We start from the raw sequence: 23,324 nt of genomic DNA, 5'->3' as shown, positions 1-23,324 counted from the left end.
TAGCATTAATATCAATAAATTGTATATTGTAATAAGTGTTAATTAATATATAAATAGTACACTTAAATAAGCAAAGTGCAACAAATGTAATACACAGAACTTGTACGTACTACTGCCTGTTAGTAAATATATCATAGCCTAGACTAAATATAAGAACGAGGTATGTACACATTCTCGTTGCTAAATTCTATCGTTTGTGGTCCTCTTCGATCGCTTTTCCAGCACTAGACAACTCCTTGGTAGTCTAGGATAGCCAGCCCCTCCCCTTTCCACTTCCGGACAGTTTTGCCTGACCAACTCTTCTTCTATGTCAACATTGTGACCCAGAGATGTATGAAAGAGACGGATGGAGAGAGGGACTGGCACCTAGACATAGATATTCGAATATTACATAATCAGTAACTTAGTTAGGGGTACTGTACACATGGTTACACTGAACAGGCACGCCCACCAATGGTCAGAATGCGGGAGATTTGATGCCAAATGCGGGTAGGCAGGAGAAGGGTCCCAAATGCGGGAGTCTCCCGCTCAATGCGGGAGAGTTGGCAGCTCTGCTACATATCTAGACCTACAAACTGGGCGGGTGTACTTTTTGCTGTGGGCGTGCTTTTTGCTGTGGGCGTGGTTGGGCCCTCTCCATGAAGGGTGGCTCCTGCAATAACAAGCGGAGACACGTCCTAATATGTGCAAAGACACGCCCTATCTAAGATCGATACAAATGACTTAGCATACGTGTACGTGTTATGGTATCTCTACATAGCCCAAGGTAATTAACCCGAGCTAGCCCTCGCTCTGTGAAACACAATTTCCTTGTAGAAAGGGATTGACAGGCATTTGGAAAGTCTTGGCACTGCACAGGGGCGTAGCCAGCATTCCATGATTGGGGGTCACAAATCATGTCTAGTTGTCTAAAAATTATTTTCTAATTTGACTGCTGTTAGTTCCTTATGTATACGTACCTATAAGTGTAAGTATGTATGTATGTATGTATGTATGTATTTACACAAGGCAATGTAACCCTTCTGTTTAGGGCGAAACCAACTCTCAGTAAACGCTTTATATAGACATAGTAGTGGCTGCATTTAGGCATACCATGAGACTGCAAATACAGATGATGGAAAGAAAAAACAAGACATTAATTAATAGCTCCTGGAGACCATTTGCAGAAAGAAAATGTTAATGTAACAATTATATGTATGATTGCAATGTAAACGTTTTATATTGAGTCTTAATTAAGGACTCTTCAATGCAAACCGAAAAATGTATGTGTGTTTGTATGCATGTATGTATACATTGATTGAAGAGTCATTACCGAATTGGTTGACATACTGTTGTTTAAATCACACCACAGTATAGAACATGTTATATCCCACTTGTCTAGATCCCACTGCAACCACTGTTATCACATGCAGTATACTTAACTATGAAGCATCCATCCAGTTGCATACTACACTCGAGCAATCGTAACTGCATTACAGTAAATTTACAAGTTCATATCGGTATAGACCTGTGCCCCCATGCAGACCCCCTAGATACATCTCTGCACTGCATCTTTTTAATCATCTACTGTAATTTTGTTTGTACGTGTTTATTTCTGTGAAATTTTTCTTGTTTTCCATGTTGCTAATTAGGCTTTTTGAGCTAGTGGAAAGCTAGCAGGCCCGAATCCAGGAATTTTTGAAAGAGGGGGTTGACCTGGTAGCAGTTATTTATAGCATTACTAATTTTCTCTTTTCTAATAAAATTATATAAAATTATTGAACCACGCCTATTGGAAAAGAGGGCTTTCAACCCCCTGAACCCCATCTGGATCCGGGCCTGGCTAGTATGCTAGTATGCCTAGCTAGCACCATGCAGTACCGCAACAAGATGATCATCTACAAATTGAAGACAATCTTGATCAGCAGAGGTGGCATGTATCTCTGTCTACTCTACATTTAATTGAGTTAGACCCCATGCAGCAGTCCTCCACAGGTTGCTACACCAAACGTGCGCTAACTGTCACGTGTGAAACCACATGGTCCTATGGACACACGTGACAGTTAGCGCACATGGTAGCAACCTAGAGGAAAGTGCGAAGGAGGACTGGACTGGGCGAGAGTCTAGAAACTAGCGTTCACACTGAGACGTACTTAGCGTAAAGAGACTTGGCTACTTAGCGTTCAAGTCTGCTTTCGGTAATGACCTTTCACTGTTACTTACCTCTGACATTATTGCAAGTTCAGGTACTAAAAACCTATAGCTAGAGAAGTAGAAGTGATTAAGATTTATAGTTATAGAAGACTTGACCTCTTCACAAAACCTATTTTCTAATAACTATATGTCATGAAAATTTAGAACTGGTTTGCTACTCCATTCTTAACTAGTACAGTACCAGCATCTACTTTTGTCTGTACCGTGTAGCAGACGTCTGGCCCTCATCCAACTCGAGAATCTTTGTCACACATTCAATACCAGTCTTGGAAAGAGCTGTGCGGACAAAAAAAAAGAGCGCTACTGACTGGGTGGAGGTGCAGACAGAAACCTAAACAATCAATACCGCGAGGGATGTCTAGTCATCACGTGACTTTGCGATAAAAGTCAACCGCACGTGAGTCAAAAACGGGGATGTCCCTAACCAACCCGTCCTTGCACGCACTGTCGCACCGCACAAATGTTGCACAACGATTCGTTTCGAACGATGCTACCCTCTTCATCCACGCGAAAATAACTCGGAAAGTGTAACGCCCTATACCGCCTGCACCGTCGCAGAGGCCCGGCTGGCGTCACTCTGACCGCTAGCAATCAACGCTACTGACTCTCATTGGTCAGTTCCCCGACGACTGGCGCCAGAAACTGTCGGTACGTCGCCTGGCTGCCGCGACATTTCATACCGCGCACAGCGCTCGTCTCCAGCAGAGCCTCATATTTGTCTGGTCGTATAGCGTCTCGTCGCGATACGTTAAAGGTAAGTCCAGATGGGATGAATTCGCGGATTTCACTTTTGTGGCGTCACTTCTGACTCGCGAATGTCTGGCGTAGCGGGCGCCGTCGGGGCTTCATCTCGTGTTATGTTCTGTCGTCGCCCGAGCTTCGTCTCGGTGTTGTCGCCGATAATGGGGCGATAATTAGCTAATTAGCTGCCCGTGGTCAGCTAGCGACCTACAACGAATATTGCTCATCAGTTTTGCCTTACCGGTCGTGTGTAGATGGATACAGGAGGATATCGTGGTGTATACCGCTTTGCTAGCTGTTCGTTCGAGTCGGGGATACCATTTGGATGCTCCAAAGCCGAGCAGCATTGGCCTGTTCGCTCTTCCGCTTGGACCCACGCCGGCGCCACGACGTCAGCGTATGGCTGCAGCACGGCGCCTAGTCTGAGACCAGCGCCTACAGACTCTACACGCAGCTCGATGGAGCACAGCGTCCCTGTGACGCCAACTACTCCCTCCCAGGCGTCTCCTGCATTTCCCCTGACGCCGCAGCAACAGGCGCCAAGGTCATTTCAGCCATGGATGACAGATGCCCCTATGTCGTCTTCGTTTGCACCGCCTTTGTTATCTTCACCATGGTACACGCCTGCGCCTGCTGCGGCTCTCGGTCATAGCCAACCGGCGTTTGAAACGTCTTCCGCTTACCAGCCATCGTTCCTTGCTGAACGTCGCCCGACGGTGTCGGTGTCGACGCATTTCTCTCTGCCGCCAACGCCGCCGAAGGAAAGTGCGACGGAAGATGTGAGCAAATCGCCAGACTATGTATTTCAATTCAACAGGGAGTCGTTTCGGCCGCCGAGAGATTACACGACCGACGCTCATACAACAAACATCGGTCCGGCATTGCCGAGTCTTCCCAGACCTTATCCATTTCCGCCACCTCTCACCAGTATGGTACCTTCAGCATTCACTCATTTAGCAAACAGTGCTCGACCGGACGTCGTTGACGGGAAATCTAAAATACGGATTGTAAACGGTAAGTTCTAAAATATCGGTATATTTTTAACTTAATGACCATGATTGCAAACTTGACTGCATTGCAGATAACAGAGAATGCAGTAATTGTAAGGCAAATGAGACTCCATTGTGGCGAAGAGACACTGCTGGCAAGTACCTTTGCAACGCCTGTGGAATATACCACAAACTAAACGGCGCGCACAGACCTACTGAGAAGCCCAGACGCAAGCTGGTGAGATCAACAATACATTACGACAGACCGACTTGATTAACGTTGTTAATATATCTTTATATGCAGAGCAATGCTAGACGCACAGATCTGGTCTGTTCCAACTGCTCGACAACTGTAACAACGTTGTGGAGGCGCAATGAACAAGGAGACCCTGTTTGCAATCCGTGCGGCCTTTACTTCAAGTTGCACAAAGTAAGTTCACTGACTGAAGCTTGACATCCACAGGATGTCACGAAGACACGTGGCACTTCACAAAGGCGTCCATGCCTGCCAGTTCCGCACGTGCACTTAGGACTAAGACTAAGCACTGGGATAGTATTGATAATTAGAGGGATAATTATGTTAACCTCTTAAAAGTTTTGTAATATCATCTTTCTCTTTGTAAGGTAAATCGTCCGTTGAGCTTGAAGAAAGACACAATCCAACCTCGCAACAGGAAGAAAAACAAGAAGTCTGATGGCTCCCACATTGGTGTTGGAAAGAAGACTGATATTCCTCCTGTAGTCGACATTTCCTCATCTTTTCCAATGGCTCACATTCCAGTTGCTCCGCCCAACGTACTGATTGGACCTATGTATGCTGGCCTAACTAACTCGTTTCACTCTTATGATTAGTTAAGAGTTTTGCATAGAATAGGTTTTCTGTAAGCATCACGTTTTGTATGAAACACTAATGACCCACTAGCTGTTGTACAATACAGAGTCCCGTGTTCAGAGATTTTGTTTAAGGAAGTTTAATTAATCAATAAGACACTGATTAGTACAATATGTGGCTACCAGTTCAACGTTTCTTGGAAGCTTTCAACACCCGTACTACTATCTTTTCTTCTTCAATGAGGAAGGCACGAACAATCCTGGTTAGCAAGAAGCTGTAGAATTAATTAACTATTTGTATTGAACTCAGAGTATTATTCCTACCTTTCTCTGACACACTTTGCACAGCGTGATCCTCCGTAAGACCTGGACACAGTTTTCTTTCTTCTCGACATTGACATCAATTTCTTAGGTCTGACAGCAGGGAGCTACAACAAAGATGCCAATCACAAGACCGGAACTATACAAGATTGGTGTCTTCATTATCTAAGCACTTAAATATCTATTCAACACTATTAAATAAAAAGGTCTGACATCAGCCAGAGTCAGATCAAGATGTGTGCAAGACAGACGTTGGGGTGATAATAGTTCACACCAAGAACACAAACACTATGCTAGGTAGCCAGTAACAGACATAACAACTTGTTGTCTCAAGAAGCCTTCCACCGACACCCATATATCCAACAGGTATAAATTGATCTTCCTTGCCTGCAGCCCTCAGTAAATAAGTTGGCACTATTCAAACATGATCTATTTAGTTCCTCTACTTTAGGTTCTAAATATTCAAAAATTTGTGTTGTAAACCAGCAAGGATTTTTATGTTACATCCCAGTTTCAAACAATGCATGTCACGGGTCCAGTAAGCATTGCAGTATGCTCGTATTAAGCACTCTGACATCAAAAATAAAATTCATTTGCTCACAGACAGACAATTTTGAGTAGTAAACTGGAATAGACTTTGTAGTAATCGATATATTGCATATAGAGTCACGTTAGGATGGTTCCATGTACAAAGTTGAACAAAGAAATAAAAACAATGCATGAAATAAAATAAATCACTCCTGCACACAAATTGTAAAATGTAGGAACCCAAAAACTGAAATTATAATTTACCACAGCTTAGTTGATGTATGTGGTGTACCATGTCACATCACTTATTTAGGTGCAATTGCAGCTTGATCCACTAAAACCAGGCAGCAGTAAAATCTCACATAGTTCGTCACCTATGCATGTATTCAACGACTCATACAGTAGTTATCACTACGACACTGCAACAAACTCTACCAGGTTGCAAATTAGTACACAATGTCGGCCACTATTTAAATTCAGTGTTCTCGCCAGGATTTTGTCTCAACCAGCAAAGCAAATTGAGTTGGACGATGTCATATATAAATGCTCACATCACTTCCGGTTTGCTAGTTTGGCATGTTAACCCTACAATGTACTACTATTCAGGCAAGTACCCAGGGTTTTCTTGGTAGGGTTTCCAGAGGTCAATATTAACAAACAAAACAACATCAATAACATAATTCTGTTGATTACCATGGCCTAACTCAAGCCTGTTGCTATTGCATAGCATAAACGATCTAACAATCTTCATAAGTTAAACTACAGTTCTGAAAAAGAATCATTCAGTGCTCGCGCTAACGGTAAACATTACACCCACCTCTTGGGAGGGCTTCCAAGCAACCTGGAAACATGCCTGGGTAGCCACTACTATTTACTAGAACCAAACATCACCCCTACAATCTGCAGCTCTTTACATGGTCTTTCTAGGCAAAAAGACTGGGGGGCATGTCAAAGCATGGGCATCTTCCATAATAGCATTCCAACTGTGATACAGCACAGGTGTAGCCTCAACAGAGACAAGGTCACATGATATAACCCCTTGCTATCATCAGACGTAAGCGCCACCCAATAGCAAAGGAAGGCCTATACTAGTGTCCAGGCTAGCACAAGTGTACACAAGCCAAGATTGATTGGTAATTAGCCAATGACGACTAGTATAGGACACAAAAGAGAGATGCAAAAGCCTGTGACATGACACCAGAAATATAGGGCTTAGCTTTCTGCGACAGGAAAGCCAGATAACCCATCATAGAGTTGCACTAACCAAAAAACTGTATAACCCTTGATGTTCAGACCACTGTGCAACAAGATCATCTTGAACGTTAGGTTGCATTTCCGCCACACTAAGACATTTGTTCATGAATTATGCCTGCTATCTCTGCTCCCCTACGGGCAATAATGGTTACTTTTTATGCTTTAACCAGTTATCTCACTACCCCAACCTGCAAAATGAAGGCACAGCCAATAGTGGTGAGAACACTGGATTCACTATCACACATGTACATGTACTTAAATGACGACAACGCTTTCTACACGCACTACAGGGATCTTAAATGAACTTCAGCCACTTAGGTTGTCACCTACTTTAAAGTCTGTGACAAAAGGATAACTACCACACACCAAATACCACTGCTACTTATGTGGGGATAGTTGCTATAACTTGTCAAATGTACACTATGCTTCCCGACAGGAGAAGCAATGATATAAGATGGTCTCTGTTTTCATTCCATCACAGCAGAGACAGTAATTAAGAACTAAATCATGCACTCTAACACTTCCAATAAACATTGAGAACACAACAGAGCTTGCACTAAGCTGTTGACAGCATAAAATTACAAAAAGAAACCACAAAACACAGGCCTACATACATAATTCTACACTCTCAAGTTTGATCACAGGGTACTGTACCATGATTGCTTTACTGTCTTTGATCTTCTTTACTCCCTAATTATAAATGGCAAATACTTAGATCTGCCCAATGTCAATGCATCCAAATTTCAGCTTTGATTACAAAGACAGCCTCTTAAAGCAGTTACTATAAGGTCACATCTACTTTAGTACAGCAGACAACAGTGGAAACGTTCATGAATTTGACAAAATGACACTAATTAAGTAATCAATCAATAAATTAACTAAATTTGAAACTTCTTTGGCTACTTTGGCTACACTAGGTTGTCTACAGTACTGTATGTGCAGTACGTAGTAGTAACAGCAGTGTTGGCATGGTTCTCTGTGTCTTTCATTTTCCTATTTAATTACTATAGATGAACACAAATCCTGGTGGTTGATTGTGTACAAGGACTTGGTTAATCTAACGTTTTAGTGTCATTGGCCGAGGACTACAGAGAACGTCGCAAATGGCCCCCAAACAAGAAGTACCGTGTTCTACCGTATCACGGCGCCAGCTGTAAGACTAACACCACAACCGCTACAATCAAACGAGCGGACACAAATCATGAATCTCCTAGCGAGCAGATAAGTTGCAGCGCATACTTCGGAAAGGCGTTGCGCCGCTTACCCCCCGTAGTTTTTCTTTGCAGTCACCACAACGAGGAACTTTTCCCGGCTTCTTAGTATAGAGGTAGACAAGCCGTCCACCTGCACACACCAACTGTTATCGTGGGGTCCCTCACAATGTTAATAACGTCTCTATCATCCGTACCTGGTGTCTTAGATCTATTGAATACAAAGAACAACACAACAATCAAGATAATAAAGAGAAGAAATGGTGATTCGACAAAAGCACAAAATGCTTACATTCTCCGCCTGTTCGACTTCGTATTGTATGAAAGTCGTCGTCGATACACCAGTCGTTGACCCATTGCCTTTCTTCAAACACTCAGCGACCAAGATTGCACTGGATTACTCAAAACTGTACCACGACGACGCAGCCTAGCTAATGAGCAGCTAATGAGCATGCGCAAAAGTGTGCTACGAAGAGATGTCTGTCATTGAGGACCTCGAGCAAAACTTTGCTTCTCTTACAGCTGAGATAACTGCGAAGACAGGACGGATACCCAAGTTGTCTGGCAGTAAGTGAGGCTTTGAGAAGGTTACCAGAAATGACGTCACTCGAACTTCTTTGTAGGTGAAAAGCGCCAAGTCACTGAGGAGATAGAGAGGCATGTTGCAGAAGCGAATGAACTAGTATGACTGAGTTGACTTGAAAGTTGTAGAGCTACTTCATGGACGGTCGTTTGGTTTTGTTCAGATTGACCAAATTGACATTGAAATACAAAGTCTACCTCATTCAGCGAGACAAAAGGCCAGCAGTAGAGTAAAGAGCTATCGCAAAGACATTGCTACAGCCGAGAAGGAACTGGTGAGACTGAGAACTAACCCACCATCTGATAATTTTGTTAGGGTGTGCCTATGTTTGTTGATTTGACTGTCTGCTGTCTGTGACAGTGTCTGTCTGTCTGCCTGTCTGTCTGTCTGCCTGTCTGCCTGCCTGTTTCCTCTCTGCCTGCCTGCCTGCCTATCTCTCTCTCTCTCTCTCTCTCTCTCTCTCTCTCTCTCTCTCTCTCTCTCTCTCTCTCTCTCTCTCTCTCTCCTGCCTGTCTGTGTGTCTGCCTGTTTGTGTGTCTGTGTTTGTCTGTTTGTGTGTGAAAATCCATTTTATATTAATCATTGTTACAACCAGTGCTTGAAATATCACAAATTTTCAGTCAACGAGTGTAAGACTTTACATATATTTCATAAATATCAAATATTGATACTGATTGTTCTGGTAAGTAAATGAAATCCCAGGACTTCAAAAATGCCACTCTCTGTCTGACCTGAGTAATTCCACTATTATACACTACAGCATAAAAACAAACTCTATTTGGTCCACCATAACTTGAGTGACTTTACAGGATGGCAACCTTGCTGGAATAATTGGTCGTCACATGAACTCACTTAGGCGTCAAATGACAATTTGATTACCACTGTTGAACACTGTACAACTGATTGTGTCTGTCTATCAGTCTGCTTGTCTGACTCACTGCTTGCTTGAGTGTATCAGTTAGCAATGTGAATTAATTTAGCATTAATTAGGGATGTCTTTAGGTAGTAGGTAGCTGTTGTCTCATTTGATTTGACATTCAAGCTCTACATGACTACTAAAATTGCTCTGGTAATCCTGTATTATTCCACCTCTATAGTTGAGCAACAATAATGTGAACTATATAGTCGGTGTCTGACTAGACTAAGGCATTCGGACTTCTAAAATAATGTTTCAGTATATATGTATTCTGGTTATTACCTTGGGTGTTCATACACAGTAAGGGGTAGAGTTGCTCTGTCCATGTGTGTATCTGACACCACTTTTGGCTTGTACGAGAGAATCACACCATATTGGTAACATTTTTATACTTAAGACATTAAAAATAAGACTAGGAGCTCTATGAACTTACTGGTGCTGACAAAGACTCGGGAGGCAAAAGAAGTAAGTTTTGGAAGTTTGGGCATGTGTTAGGATACATACACAAAGCTAGATGCGCGACTGTAATTCTGCATAGCCAATAGGCACATTACAGTCTTGTCTTCTAATCTTAAATAAATGAAGAGTGGGACATGTATGCACTCTTCAATCAGCAACTGCAACACTTCTTTTAAAGGGGCTCAGGTTTCTGCTGAACGTTGTGTAAATGGCAGCGCATAGTCCCTAAGGGTCATGATATGCATACAGACTTCTAGTTATCTACATGTTTTGACCAATTAGGCTTGGATTTGCTGATCCAGTTTGAGCTTGACCAAAATGAATTTAAAAAATTTGGATGTGCACACATGCAATTACATTGTCTGCAGTGTATCAGTGTATGGTTTAGAGGTATTTGTGATGCCGTGGGTTTTATCATTGTATTGTCTTGTGTCTTTTTTTAGGTTTTCTTGTCTCGTTCGTATTGGGTCCTTTGTTTTAGTATTCTTGTGTATTTGGTTGTCTCTGCTTCATCTGCTTGTTTGCTTTCTAAGTCACTCTGTTATTGTTGAATCTTACTTTCAGCACTTTTTTGTTATGTAATATTTACACACTTAGTAAGCCATGTTCACACTAGACCAGAAATGGATTGCAATCTGATCACCATCGTAGTGATCACAATTTGATTGGGATAGCAAGCATCCACCTACACTTTGAAAATGATATCTCTTTCTCTCTTTGATATCATGTGACTGAGTTATTTTAATGGCAGATGTGTACGTGTGGGTTCTTTGCTTGTAACACTGACCTAAGGCAATTCAAATTAAGTGAGAACAAAGAAGAGTGAGGAGGGTTAAATGTTTTGACTACACTTGTAAACACTTAATTAAGGTAACGCTCACTATTGGATTCAACTGATCGTGATCAATGTGGATCAAATCCTCTTCTTAATGTGGATTGGATTTATTGTGATCGGATCATGATTGTCTCGAAAGTGGATGTGGTGTTTGCAGTCAGATCGTGATTGGATCGCGATCCAGTTGCCAGTGTGGACAGTCCTTAATACTTGGACATCTTGCTTTAATAAGAAATATGTGTCTTATACTTTGTGTTGCATTTCATAGAGACGTGCCCAAGTTGCTCTCTATGACTATGAACAAGGTCGGGATGAGTTGATGGGCCCAGATGATCCTCATTACTCAGAAGATCAGGTATTTATGAATGAAGACTGCATTTTGTGTCTGTTCTCACATTCTTTGTATGCTTGTATACATTTCTTGCTGCCAGTAACAGAATTAGGAAGCAGTTATCTGTATTTTTAGTGTAGTTACAGGTAGTACATATGTATGTGCACCTGCCATGCAAGCATATTTTTTATCCTGGTGGAAGTTACCCTTGACCCCTAAAATTACCTTTCTGGTAATAATTATGGCTACCAAGTCATGCTCTGTGGATTTATGATAATGGTATAAAAAGTTCGAATACTGATTTCCTGTTATACAAATAACATTCTTCCATTTAGTCTGCATGTTTGGCTATATTAATTATATGATTGGTATGCATGTGGTTTTGCAGATATTTCCTCTTTTCTGTGGTAGGTATTGTCTTTCTTGTAGGACATGTAAGGTTGTAGGGCTCCAGTGGCCCAGCCACATAGCCACTGATTTGCCACTGTAAGGTCTGTAGTTCTTGCGAGTGACTGCACGTGTGGTGACATATTGGATGACTCTATTAATAATGCACTGTGTATTACTATAAAAAACATGTCACATAACACCACTTAGTGTATTGCCAACTAAATTGTTATTCTCTGATTTGTCAGTAATGTGCCTTCTTTGCTGAAATGATGTACTTTTATAGTTCTCTTTGTAAGGACATCACTTACTCAGTGTTTGGGAAGCTGCTAGGAAAACATGTAGGATATGATGATGAAGACATTGTCACAATTACTGTTATATCTCTAGAAGACCATCTTTGTTGAATAGTTAGTCTCCTGTTGAGTAGAGCCATTTTCAGTACAGCTGCTGTTGCTTGACGTTTCTAACATTTTTGTTTATCTAGAAGTACTCAGTTGAGTAATCCATTTACATCACTCAATGACCTCCTATAAAGCCTGTAAATCTACTTGTTCATTATTTCTTACGTGTGTTTGTGTAGTGGAACTACAGTTGAGGTAGATTTAGTTATTGGTAAGTACATTAATTAAAGCGGTAGTGTGGGCAGTGTTTCGTTTTTTGGTGTAGTGGGCAGTAACAGGGTGTGTAGTCCACACAATAAACTGTAATTGCAAAGCCTTGTTGGCAATAATTTTTTTAAATAGACCAGTGTATGTACAATTTGATTGATGCTTGTGTCATTCAAGGTTATGTTGTGTTATTTTGTGGCATGTTAAGAGCATCAATTTAGAACTACGACACCTCAATGAAATGGAAACTCTATCTAGTTTTATAGTTTACTAGGATAAAGCAAATAAATTAAGTTTTAGTGTTGGTACAGCACAGAGATAATGGTAGTTGAACAGGCATAGCCAGATCCTAAGTCAGCTCTTTACTCAATCTGAATACTCAATACTGTAAGCAGCATATTAAGCTAGAAGCATGTCATTAATAAGTACTAGTAGTTGTCTGAAGGGATGTCATCAGGATACTTCCACGAATTTGTAAGACAAAGTTGATGTGTCATAGTACTGGCAATACTATTAGGCAAGATGATGTGATCTATGTCACAAGGCAGATGTTTATCACTTGATGCGCTTGTAGCAGACTAGTGCTTGCTAGCTGTGAGTTGCTCTTTCATGAGTTGACGTGTACAGTACCTGTCTAGTACTACAGTACAGCACATTAACTGAACTTCTGAGTACAAGGATACCCCTTAGCTTCAAGGGACCAGAGATTGGCGAATATTCTGACAAAGGAATGGATTATTGCCTCTTTGCTGGCTGCTTTGCTTGCAACTTTTTGTGTATGCCTGGCTGCGTGTTGAGGTTTCATCAGATTCGTGTTTTGTGAGACAAATAGCATACAGTACTTCTTGTTTTGCTGGTTAGGCGCCTAATTGTCATATTCCTGTCAAAAGCTGGGCCATAAACTCACTGGAGGTACAGCAGTAAGAAGAGGGAGATTGTTATTTTATCTGCATGCTGTCATCTTTGCAACAGTGACTTTGTTGTGTATGTAATTGGATGCTTACAAGTCTGCTTTGTAAAGTGTTTATTCAGGTACTGCCTGCTGAGGTAATCAAAATAGAACAATTTATAACTTCTTGATTGTTGCAACAAAGTTATAAAAACACTAGTTATCAGTAAAGATTTCTCTAAAAACAATTAAGTTTGAGACATTGCCATAATCAGAATACTTTTGGTCTTGAAGGCAGCACCATTTTGTCTACTGGACTAGTGTTCCATTGAGAATTTCTATTAGGCAAGGCAGAGTGCCACTCAAATGAAAACATGGGGTCATTCTTTGAGAGAGTATCTGAGATCACTTGCAGCAGGTTATGCAATTAGTTAAGACTGCCATAACTTGAGAAATAGGTGTTTTTGTGCAAGTCTTGTAATGAATTAAGAAAAATAATCTTATACCCATACAGACACTTAGCCCTTATGATATAGTGGAAGAGCGGATACAGCAGTAACACACACACGTGCACACACACACACACACACACACACACACACACACACACACACACACACACACACACACACACACACACAAGTTGATTGGGTTGTGTTGCTTGCATAACTTTGTCCACTCTCAGTCTCAGTGCCCAATGCAACAATATTTCTAGATTTTGTATGACCAACCCTTTCTTTTGATATACACTGAACAGTACTGTCTAAAGTGAGCCAGCAAATGCAGTGAATTGCTGTGACAATGCCCTTTTACAATTTCTTCTTTTTAGGAAGTCAAACAAACCATGTAATTCATAATTGTCGACATTTTCAAGCATATGCAGCGTACATGGTTAAAGCATGTATAGCTTGGGACAGTGAGTACTGACAGACATGATCGACTTAGTTATGTTATCTTTAGGAAGAGGGAGGGGTATGCAGAAAAGAATATGCTGCATATGCCTAAGAAAGTATTGACAAGTGTTTAAATATCCCTTAAAACTGCAAATTGATGACAAATACAAAATTTGATACAGATGCACCCTATTGCAGCACTAGGAAACGTGATCATTTGTTGTTGTACAGGAATTGTATCAGTGAATCTTGTGTGTGTGTCACTTAGTATGTGACTGCTGTGCTTTGTGCAGAGAACAAAACTATTAGATAATACAGAGAAGCTGGATAGAAGTAGCCGGCGACTTGATGAAGGATACAAAATTGCATTAGAAACACGTGAGAATATATTTCTTGCTAGAATGGATTGAACTGTTACTCAATGTGACTTGCTGTAGAGGAAATTGGCAATGAGATTATGGACAATTTGTCTCGGGACAGAGAGACAATCACTCGAGCAAGAGAGAGGGTATGTTTAGTGATAAATGGAACTGTAGTTTGTCAGCAAGATGCAGCAGTCTTAATACAAATGGGAATGTTAGTGTGGCAGGCTATTGCTTAGGCTAGTGTTAGTTAACTGATTATTTTGATGAGAAGACCCAGTGCTTGTATGCTGTGATATGTTTGACCTAATCAACCACCCACAAGATGGATGTCAGTTGTGAGTAAAACGTATACCAGCCATCCATTGTTATGCTAGTTTGCAATTTCTATTGTTTGCACCTGAAGGTTTACATTAAAAACAAGAGGTGCAATAATTTTGACTGACTGTCAATGTCATCTAACAACCAATGTTGATACAATTCTACTATTTGACAAAAGGCCTTCATAAAGCTGAGAACCATATTGTAGGTAATAATAGTCATGATTATGTAGAGGATGTTTTCCCAGTGTCCTTATATCGGGAGTGCATGTAAATCTTATAGTCACTGAGCCATGAGACTATCATTGATTTAGTGTGTCTTGATGTGTGAATTGTATCACAATTAAGTTTGCTGGTGTTTGCAGTCATGGGCTATTAGACATAAAAACCAGTAGGGCAGTAGCCTTGTGACCAGGCTCACTGCACTTTCCTGGATATTTAGGCCTCATCACTGCATTGAAGGTTGAAGCTTCAATATCCACAAAAGGTGAAAGCACAGCGAGCCTGTTCACAAGGCTAATAGGGCAGCCGCTGATTAGTTACTGCTTATAGTTTAATTAAATGTTGATTCTGACCACAAATACTAAGGGAACCCTTGAGCCGAGATAAAAGTGAAAGATGAGAGTAAACAGTGGTATCCGTCCAACTTTACTAAAATGCATACCTGCTACTTATTTGTAGTCCATGTCAGTGATTTGTTATTTATCTAATGTTTTGTTACAGCTAAGGGACACTGACACTAATTTGTCTAAGAGTGGGCAACTGCTGCGGACAATACTCAGAAGGTAGCAATCAATGTGCTGGCTTATTGTTTTCAACTGAGTATTGTGTTTGTAGGATGATTCAGAATAAAATTATTATTGCAATTATTTGTATCGTTCTTGTAGCAGTTATCATCACTGGCATTTACTTTGCAGTCAGTGGCTAAATAGAAGGCTGAAGACTTTGTGAAAGTGTTAGTTGTAAATGTTCATCACTTTCATTGTAGTTTTGTATTGCTTAACCTAACCATAAAGGATCAATCTGTTAGCACATGAAGAGTGTAAAGGTCTGAATGCTATAAGAATTTCAACTTATGCTGACATCATGTCAGGTCAGTCCTTTTTTTGACAAGGGCTGACCTCATGATATATTTACACTGGTTTATTGTGGCCCTTGTCGCGCACTAGGTGTAGTACTTAGCTTTGATGAATGAATACTGGTAGATGATCCAGACAAAAACAGGCGTGTAGTTCTGCTACTGTGAAATCTGTGTTGGCGTTTTAGAGAGCTTGCCTAGACAGTAATTTGTGTGAAGACCGCCTGGATGGATAGTCTGGAAAGGCTGTTACTTGTCACACACACACACACACACACACACACACACACACACACACACACACACACACACACACACACACACACACACACAAACCCTAAAACCCTAAAACAGGAGCTGTCAATTTCTTTGTCACACCCCCAGCTAACAGCTGGGTTCCTGTGTGCTACCCAGGAGAAACTCTGAATGCCCCTGTGAGTACCTGGCCCTGCTCTAGGAGATTGCTAGCGCAGGCCCAGATACTCACAGGGGCATTGGCTTGTGAAGCCAACTGGACCCCAGTGGCTGATGTCATGTCGCAGCCGATGGCTGCCTAGGGCCCCAGTCAAGGACCAGGAACTCATTATATTCCTGAGTCAAGAGAAGCAATTGTGTGTAACTTTCTTGGACATTATGACACACACATGCACGCGCGTGCACAAACACACATGCACATGGCATGTACACACAGGCATTGAACCATCAATAAACAAAAGGCACTTTCGATGCTATGATAAATGTGCATGACAGAATCCAACAATTGGCAGTAATGATAGGAAAACACACAATGGAAGAAAGAATAATATCCCCTTTCTCTTGAATCATTCCAGACAAAATATTTCTGTTGATTGCTAGCACACTACAGTTCTGATAATGAAGCGTATGAGCACAACACGCTAACTGCTTGCTTTGTTTCTAAGAGCAGTCGAACATCTGATAGCCAGTCTGCAGCAAGTCGATGAGGCTCTCCTTGAAGCTGGTTGACCAGCCTTGCAGCTAATTCAAGATTTCCATGCCTAACAAAGTGCTCTGCTAATGACAGGAGATGAAACGTATCTGTGCCGTCTTCTGGACAAAAACTGTCTTCATTAACGTTGATTCTAGTTTCCACCCGAAAGAAAGAATGCAAATATGATAGGAGGTACTGGAAAACATTACCGCCATCTTCACCAATCAATGCAACACGTTGACACGCTTTCTTCATGGCAGCAAATCTCCAATGTAGAGCATCTTCTAGTGGAATGCCATTTTGTAATGCTTTCTGTGGGATGGACTCCAGGGTTGTTTGTATGATAGGATGAGACAGGGCGGCATTCTCGAGAGACCTAAATCTATCCACCTCACTTTGCAACGGCTTGCTGTGTTCTCCATTCTTGCGATCCAATGCTTCCAAGAACAGCTGACAAGCACGATAGAACTCCTTGCTGTTGCACTGTGCCTTATCCACTTCAACCACATCATTAATAACAGATTCAACTCCATGAAGCTTAGCAACAGTCACATCAAGAGCAGCTTGTTGTTTGGCACATTCATGCTGCCTCTCGAGTCTCAGCTGGGTGTGGAATTGTTTCTCTAGTTTCTCCTTCTGAGCATTGAGTATGCTATCAATATGTTCATGATACACTGAAGCTTGATGGTGCAGTCGTTCTTGCATGTTGACTAGATAGTCTTGCTGAACTTGATTCATCTGCAGAAAATGTCTTATGAATTTAGACAGACTGCTGTGACCACACTAGATTAGAGCATACTCCGTAAACCTGCATCATTAAAGTACAAGTATTTTGCCCCTCTGACACCAGGAACATCAAGTTATTTGATCAATTTATAAAAAAAATGATTACCTGTTACAGGCCAATGAATCAAAGACCTTACAAAGAAGAGGGCCAGAAAATACATACTGCCTGCCTGCCTTGAATAGCACATCTTCCTTTCTGTTGTCGTCTGTCTGGTAGCATGGTTCACATTGGTCGTTTTAATGTGCCACCACAAGTGGTATTCAAATTGTTTGTCAATTAATTATGGTAATTACAGAACACTACCCTGCCAGTGTTTCATCACTTTACTCATTTTACTGGAACGTGAACATGTGGGGTCAGTAGGTCTCTGCAGTAAGCCATGTGTCATTATTTCTACCAAACAAGCCAACGATGTTATCTACAGCTGTCATAGTCAACAATATGGTCTACTGTCGATAGCTGTCATGGTTCCTGGCGAGCAATGGTGGCTACACAATTCTAGTCTCGTATATCACCTCCCAACTTCCTCCTCAAGCACCCTTTGAAGGTAGTGTTCATCAATCATCAATTACAAACAAAAACTCATTTGTTTCATTAATTAACCAATCTACTTATGATAAGATTTCTAGTAATGTTTAGCCTTCAAGAGCACACACACACACACACACACACACACACACACACACACACACACACACACACACACACACACACACACACACACACACTCACACTCACATTGTCATAGTTTGAAGTACAGTAGATATAAAGTCACAGATATACTGGGGCTCACCACTCGTTCAATATCAGATTTGTGTTCTGATTTGATTAGGTTAATTTTAGCTTGCAATTGGCTTTCTGCTACTTCTGCATCTACTCTTTTTTGTCGTTGCACAGCTGCTGTAACCTGCTCATGAACAATCCGTTTGTGCTCCTCCAATTCTTGACGTAGTTTCTCTAGACGTTTGTCAGCATATTGCAGCAAGGTTGGAACATCAACTTCAGTAGCTACTAGGAAAAGAGTACAAGAGATATCGCTTGACAAATCTAAGACTTTACGCATACCAGGTGTTAGCTCTGCCAGTTCAGATTCCAATTTCCGTCTACTTGTCTCTACAGACATGAGATAGTCTTGATTGAGTGCCAAGTCAGCCTGAGCCTCTGTCACTTCAATCTGTGACTTTTCAACATCATATTTCAGTTTTGCAATCTGTAATTTTGTATTGATTATTTTCAATCAGAAACAGCACAAAGCAATAAATATTAGATTTTTTACCAGCTCTGATATCGTCAGTGATTCCTCTTGCTTCTTGGCATTGCTTAGCATGTCCAAATGACGATGCAGATCACTGACTGATTTTTCAAACAGTTGAAAGGCATCTACTGCACCTTTCATAGCCTAAAGAAAAACAACGGTGTCTGTTTCAAAAGCGCATTCCAGAAACAGTAGTAGTTACAACGTGTAGAGTAGGTACTATATTTTAAAAACCTTGTTCGTAGTTCAGTTAGTCATTTGTACCTGCAAGTTGTAAAAGTAATTTTACGGTGTTATTTATTGCTCTTTGAGCCTCAGAAAGGAGTATCCAAAACATAAACATTTTTAATTTTTAGTAGCAGTAGAATATTTGACTGCAGCTCAACAACACACAGTACTCATATCATCTTGTTATTCTAATACAAAAGATCAAGTATCCAATTTTAACCATAGCTAGGAGCGTTCAAGCCATTTCAAGAGAAAGTAAGAAATACCAAAATCAGATGAAAAAATAAAGTATGCATGAACCAAAAGCATTGTGAAACTATCACCCACATGACTTGGACAAAAAGAGGAATCACTCTAAGTTTCCTATCAATGACACATAACAGATTTCAAAAGATCATTTTCATAACTGGCTGAGAGTTGCATGGGGTCACTGCATTCACAAATGTTTATTGCACGACTCATTGCTTTTCATGCTACATATCACACCTTCAGCGTATAGCAAAAGCCAGTTTTTCCAGTTTGGTGGCACCTGTATGCATGTGTCTGCTTGTGTACTCATCAACACTGTTCCTACGAAAGATGTCTAGGCAGTGACAGCCTACATGCTGACCAGTCACAGAACTTCAGCCAATAGAGAGAGAGAGAGAGGGAGGGAGGGAGGGAGGGGGGAGGGAGAGAGGGAGGAGGGAGGGAGGGAGGAGGGAGGGAGGGAGGGAGGAGGGAGGGAGGGAGGAGGGAGGGAGGGAGGGAGGAGGGAGGGAGGGAGGAGGGAGGAGGGAGGGAGGGAGGAGGGAGGGAGGGAGGAGGGAGGGAGGGAGGAGGGAGGGAGGGAGGAGGGAGGGAGGGAGGAGGGAGGGAGGGAGGAGGGAGGGAGGGAGGAGGGAGGGAGGGAGGAAGAATGAGTTTGATAACCTGTGTTCCTTTCTGTTATGTATCAAACAAAAGATCCCAAAACAACCTTCCAGTCACAGTACTTGCCGAAGCTGCATTGCATTGCTTTCCTTTTAATCATTGCCACTATCAACTGTGAACTTTCTAACGCCATAATACTGACAGTCAGACAACTCAGTCCACATAACATGTTCCATCTACGATTTTAAGCCTCTTCCTACTCTTAGTGCACCCTGCCCACCTTGAGCAATCCCTGCTTACTTCAGTGAGCAATGATAAAAAAAAATTAAACAAGCATAAACTACATTGAATACACTTCGAGTATGGTCTAGTGCAGCAGTCTTATACACATAAACAAATGCAGTGCTGTGTGCTCTGACAATTTCAAGACTCTGCTTTACAGTCGGTGTCCAGGCATAAGATTACAACACACACCAAATGCAGTTCCACACAGACTTCTAGACAAGTGAAACCTATCAAAACAAATTAAATCAGATAATCAAAACAGATTGTTACAAAAAGGTTTGACACAACTCGTAATGTTGCATATTTTGCAGTCTAACAGAAACAGAAGACTGTTATGCCAGTAAGTCTCACTTTGTGTAATCACTACTCTGCTCTTGGTGACTTTTCCTAGTCCAAGAAAGGACTTTCTATATATAGTACTTCGAACTGTAGACACCTACTGTTGCAGGCCATGTGTTCTAGAGACTCTCCCTCTCCCTCTCCCTCTCCCTCTCCCTCTCTCTCTCTCTCTCTCTCTCTCACACACACACACACACACACACACACACACACACACACACACACACACACATCTGTTCATCATATCATGCAAAACAACACCAACTTAATTAAGCTTGTACAGTATTCTTCTGTCTTGGTAACGGCAAGCCAAGGTGCCCTTTTAACCCATTGCCCTGCCCGATTCAAACCCTGGATGAAACATGTAAATTACTGCATAATCGTGATGCAACATACACCAAAGATGTAATCTGCTAGGCTAGTCATTTCAATTAGGGGCCGTCTCCAATTGTCGAATGTTTTCCAAAATCCGAACAACGTTCGTTTCTGGGTGGGTGGGGTGGGCCGCTGTTCGTATTTGAAAGGTTCGATGTGTGATCAATGTCACAGACGAGGCAGACCAGTCACAGCTTTGATTTAGAGCTGTCCCGCAGCTTCCTACCAGACACACCGTATTCCAGCACGCATACGTACTGTACATCGAAGTGGCACTGACTGCGACCAGTTTGCTGGGCTCGCGAGGCGATTGCAACACGTGGCATTCTTCCATGTCCGTGTCAGTTCGACGACTCTCGTGCATGCCATGCAGACAACTCTCTTTGGAAAAGTAAAGCAGAAGGAACCATTTTCCAGAAAGTTGCAAGTGATGACTCTGCGTACTACGTAACCGTGGAAGCCTTATGGCAGTTGTCGACGCGATCTGATAGAAAGCTTTTTCTAGCTGAGGCGCAAGAGAAGTGGAAGAAGACTTACAAAGAAGACGCCACGGCTATCTGCACCCTTAGTCTAATGGAGTAGACTGGGGTTACTGAATTCCCACAGAACCCCTGTCACTATGCCACTGTGTCAATTCCTGTTGACACAACTTTTGATTTAATAATAAATCCAGGAAATGCTTGACAATTAATTAACTTGTAAACCAACATGTTCAACTTCCTGTTGTATAAAAAACTAAATAAATTTAAATTGCCACAATGTAGGTGGCAAAATATTGTAAAGAAGTTCTAGGCAAAACATTGTAAAGAAGTTCTAGGCAAAATAATAAAAATTGAAAAATTATATAATGAAATTATAAAAACACTAACTTAAAAACTTGACAACATGCAAATAGTGACAGTGGAGCACATAACATATAATCTTAATGTCTCTCACCACTTCCACTTTGCTCTGAATCTCCATCAATTTCATATCTCTGTCTCTTTGTTTATTATCTACCCCTACTGCATCACTCAAAAATAAACGAATAATCTCAGTCATCTCTTTAATGTTGTCACAAAGCATGTGCTGTTGGCTAACAGCTTCATTAGCCACTTGCACACATACACCCTTTAAAGTGTCACTAACGTCATCCAGCCATTGTTCTGGTTTTTCGGTGAGAGACAAGGTACTTCCATTTGCCTGTTCAGTTTCAATAGCAACTCCCTCAACAGTGTTAGCAACTTTATCTGCTTGTACTTCTTGTGAATTTTGATGCTCTGTAGCAGTGCTATCTATTTCTTCAATTATATCACCAGCAAGACCATCCGGTGGGGTTTGGTTTCCCTGATGTTGCACAGTAGCTGCAGGTTGCACAACCTACACAACAAGCAAAGCAGACAAATTTACATGTCTTGCTTTATACTTCAGAGTATTAAACCTAACCTTGAAACCAGTGACTTTAGATCGTTTAACAGGTGTGTCCTCTTGCCTCATTTCTTTACCACCAGCATTCTCTGATGCACTGCCTATTGAATACCTGCCTGTTTGTTCCTGTATTGTTCTTAGCACAGACTTTAGTGCTGGAAACTGCTTTTCAAGGAACTCACTGAATGATGGCTTTACAGCAGCCAAAGTAAATGTTCCTATAATAACTCCTATTGCTCCACCTCCTACAGCCACAACAGGAACCCAACTAAAACAGAAAAATAAGTCTAAAGTGACAATGAACAGAGAGTAGACTGACAGGTGCAGGTGTACAGCGCAATGCTAAAAATAATATAATTAACACTAGCGATAGCAACGAGCGCATGCGTTATTGCTGGTCGTTGGTCGTGGAATTGGTCTGTCGCTGGTCTACAGTGGTATTACTGTAACCCTAGCATATGTACGCCTCGGGCTAATGATAATACCAGTAGTAAGCTGGACATGATCTGAATACTGCCTTAGTGAAATCTCAACACACACACACACACACACACACACACACACACACACACACACACACACACACACACACACACACACACACACACACACACACACACACACACACACACACTTGACGCACGTGTGTGTGTGTGTGTGTGTGTGTGTGTGTGTGTGTGTGTGTGTGTGTGTGTGTGTGTGTGTGTGTGTGTGTGTGTGTGTGTGTGTGTGTGTGTGTGTGTGTGTGTGTGTGTGTGTGTGTGTGTGTGTGTGTGTGTGTGTGTGTGTGTGTGTGTGTGCGCGCGCGCGCCTGCCTGATAAAGCGAACGTGATGATCTACAAATGCGACAGCAATTGCGCAGAATACGTATACAAACTAGTTATTCTACCCGCCAAGCGCAGATTTATGAGAGGAACTCCCTGCCTGCCTGATGGCTTCGCATCTGTGAGAAGGCAAACGAAGCTACAAGAGAAGACCCCCAATGAGGTACAGTTAATCACGAGAAAAGTTGTTTCGTCTACCCTCAAAAACGATGCTCGCGAGCCAGTCCCAAAACGCCACATCGATTATACTAGGTATCAATTGAGAAATGTAGATCAGAGGAAGGCAACGC

At 41.7% G+C, this 23,324-nt stretch overlaps 4 protein-coding genes across 5 annotated transcripts; 2 read left to right on the top strand and 2 right to left on the bottom strand.

Moving 5' to 3' along the window:
• The first annotated feature begins 2,815 nt into the window (after nt 1–2,815).
• On the top strand, nt 2,816–4,828 carry LOC134193570 (transcription factor GATA-3-like). Its single transcript, XM_062662395.1, has 5 exons — nt 2,816–2,947; nt 3,189–3,948; nt 4,016–4,161; nt 4,228–4,353; nt 4,548–4,828. Exons 2-5 carry the CDS (start codon nt 3,189–3,191, stop codon nt 4,773–4,775), a joined length of 1,260 nt encoding a protein of 419 aa, XP_062518379.1. The 5' UTR covers nt 2,816–2,947; the 3' UTR covers nt 4,776–4,828.
• A 50-nt stretch (nt 4,829–4,878) lies between these two features.
• LOC134193572 (large ribosomal subunit protein eL34-like) lies at nt 4,879–8,502 on the bottom strand. Its single transcript, XM_062662397.1, has 5 exons — nt 8,361–8,502; nt 8,266–8,279; nt 8,122–8,201; nt 5,079–5,182; nt 4,879–5,014 (listed from the first exon to the last, which is right to left on the bottom strand). Exons 1-5 carry the CDS (start codon nt 8,423–8,425, stop codon nt 4,942–4,944), a joined length of 336 nt encoding a protein of 111 aa, XP_062518381.1. The 5' UTR covers nt 8,426–8,502; the 3' UTR covers nt 4,879–4,941.
• A 23-nt stretch (nt 8,503–8,525) lies between these two features.
• Nucleotides 8,526–15,676, top strand: LOC134193569 (vesicle transport through interaction with t-SNAREs homolog 1A-like). Its single transcript, XM_062662394.1, has 8 exons — nt 8,526–8,635; nt 8,692–8,750; nt 8,815–8,925; nt 11,130–11,216; nt 14,266–14,350; nt 14,410–14,480; nt 15,378–15,439; nt 15,492–15,676. The coding sequence occupies exons 1-8, from the start codon at nt 8,545–8,547 to the stop codon at nt 15,580–15,582; spliced, it is 657 nt and encodes a 218-aa protein (XP_062518378.1). The 5' UTR covers nt 8,526–8,544; the 3' UTR covers nt 15,583–15,676.
• A 665-nt stretch (nt 15,677–16,341) lies between these two features.
• Nucleotides 16,342–23,307, bottom strand: LOC134193974 (MICOS complex subunit MIC60-like). Of its 2 annotated transcripts, none has more exons than XM_062662850.1 (8): nt 23,233–23,307; nt 23,100–23,173; nt 22,228–22,477; nt 21,739–22,161; nt 18,745–18,867; nt 18,534–18,678; nt 18,262–18,479; nt 16,342–17,419 (listed from the first exon to the last, which is right to left on the bottom strand). In XM_062662850.1, the coding sequence occupies exons 1-8, from the start codon at nt 23,272–23,274 to the stop codon at nt 16,592–16,594; spliced, it is 2,103 nt and encodes a 700-aa protein (XP_062518834.1). In that variant the 5' UTR covers nt 23,275–23,307; the 3' UTR covers nt 16,342–16,591. The 2 variants fall into 2 exon arrangements, with proteins under 2 accessions (XP_062518834.1, XP_062518835.1); XM_062662851.1 differs by having other exon boundaries at nt 18,262–18,476.
• Between the last annotated feature and the right edge of the window lie 17 nt (nt 23,308–23,324).

Source organism: Corticium candelabrum, chromosome 18 (assembly GCF_963422355.1).
Source record: "Corticium candelabrum chromosome 18, ooCorCand1.1, whole genome shotgun sequence".
NCBI lineage: Eukaryota > Metazoa > Porifera > Homoscleromorpha > Homosclerophorida > Plakinidae > Corticium > Corticium candelabrum.
Note: the sequence above shows the minus strand (reverse complement) of the source record. Positions and strands in the feature narration are given on the sequence as shown.

What these genes read in the sequence shown, in the direction of transcription:
- LOC134193570 (XM_062662395.1), top strand. Translation starts at nt 3,189, where the DNA reads ATGGATACAGGAGGATATCGTGGTGTATACCGCTTTGCTAGCTGTTCG. An exon ending in TAAAATACGGATTGTAAACG is followed by an intron (nt 3,949 to 4,015) that starts GTAAGTTCTAAA and finishes ACTGCATTGCAG; the next exon opens with ATAACAGAGAATGCAGTAAT. An exon ending in AGAAGCCCAGACGCAAGCTG is followed by an intron (nt 4,162 to 4,227) that starts GTGAGATCAACA and finishes CTTTATATGCAG; the next exon opens with AGCAATGCTAGACGCACAGA.
- LOC134193572 (XM_062662397.1), bottom strand. Translation starts at nt 8,425, where the DNA reads ATGGGTCAACGACTGGTGTATCGACGACGACTTTCATACAATACGAAG. An exon ending in GCAAAGAAAAACTACGGGGG is followed by an intron (nt 5,183 to 8,121) that starts GTAAGCGGCGCA and finishes TCTTTGTTGTAG; the next exon opens with CTCCCTGCTGTCAGACCTAA. An exon ending in GCAAAGTGTGTCAGAGAAAG is followed by an intron (nt 5,015 to 5,078) that starts GTAGGAATAATA and finishes CTTGCTAACCAG; the next exon opens with GATTGTTCGTGCCTTCCTCA.
- LOC134193569 (XM_062662394.1), top strand. Translation starts at nt 8,545, where the DNA reads ATGTCTGTCATTGAGGACCTCGAGCAAAACTTTGCTTCTCTTACAGCT. An exon ending in CTCATTACTCAGAAGATCAG is followed by an intron (nt 11,217 to 14,265) that starts GTATTTATGAAT and finishes TGCTTTGTGCAG; the next exon opens with AGAACAAAACTATTAGATAA. An exon ending in TCACTCGAGCAAGAGAGAGG is followed by an intron (nt 14,481 to 15,377) that starts GTATGTTTAGTG and finishes GTTTTGTTACAG; the next exon opens with CTAAGGGACACTGACACTAA.
- LOC134193974 (XM_062662850.1), bottom strand. Translation starts at nt 23,274, where the DNA reads ATGTGGCGTTTTGGGACTGGCTCGCGAGCATCGTTTTTGAGG. An exon ending in CATAAATCTGCGCTTGGCGG is followed by an intron (nt 22,478 to 23,099) that starts GTAGAATAACTA and finishes TTTCTGTTTTAG; the next exon opens with TTGGGTTCCTGTTGTGGCTG. An exon ending in CTAAAGTCACTGGTTTCAAG is followed by an intron (nt 22,162 to 22,227) that starts GTTAGGTTTAAT and finishes CTTGTTGTGTAG; the next exon opens with GTTGTGCAACCTGCAGCTAC.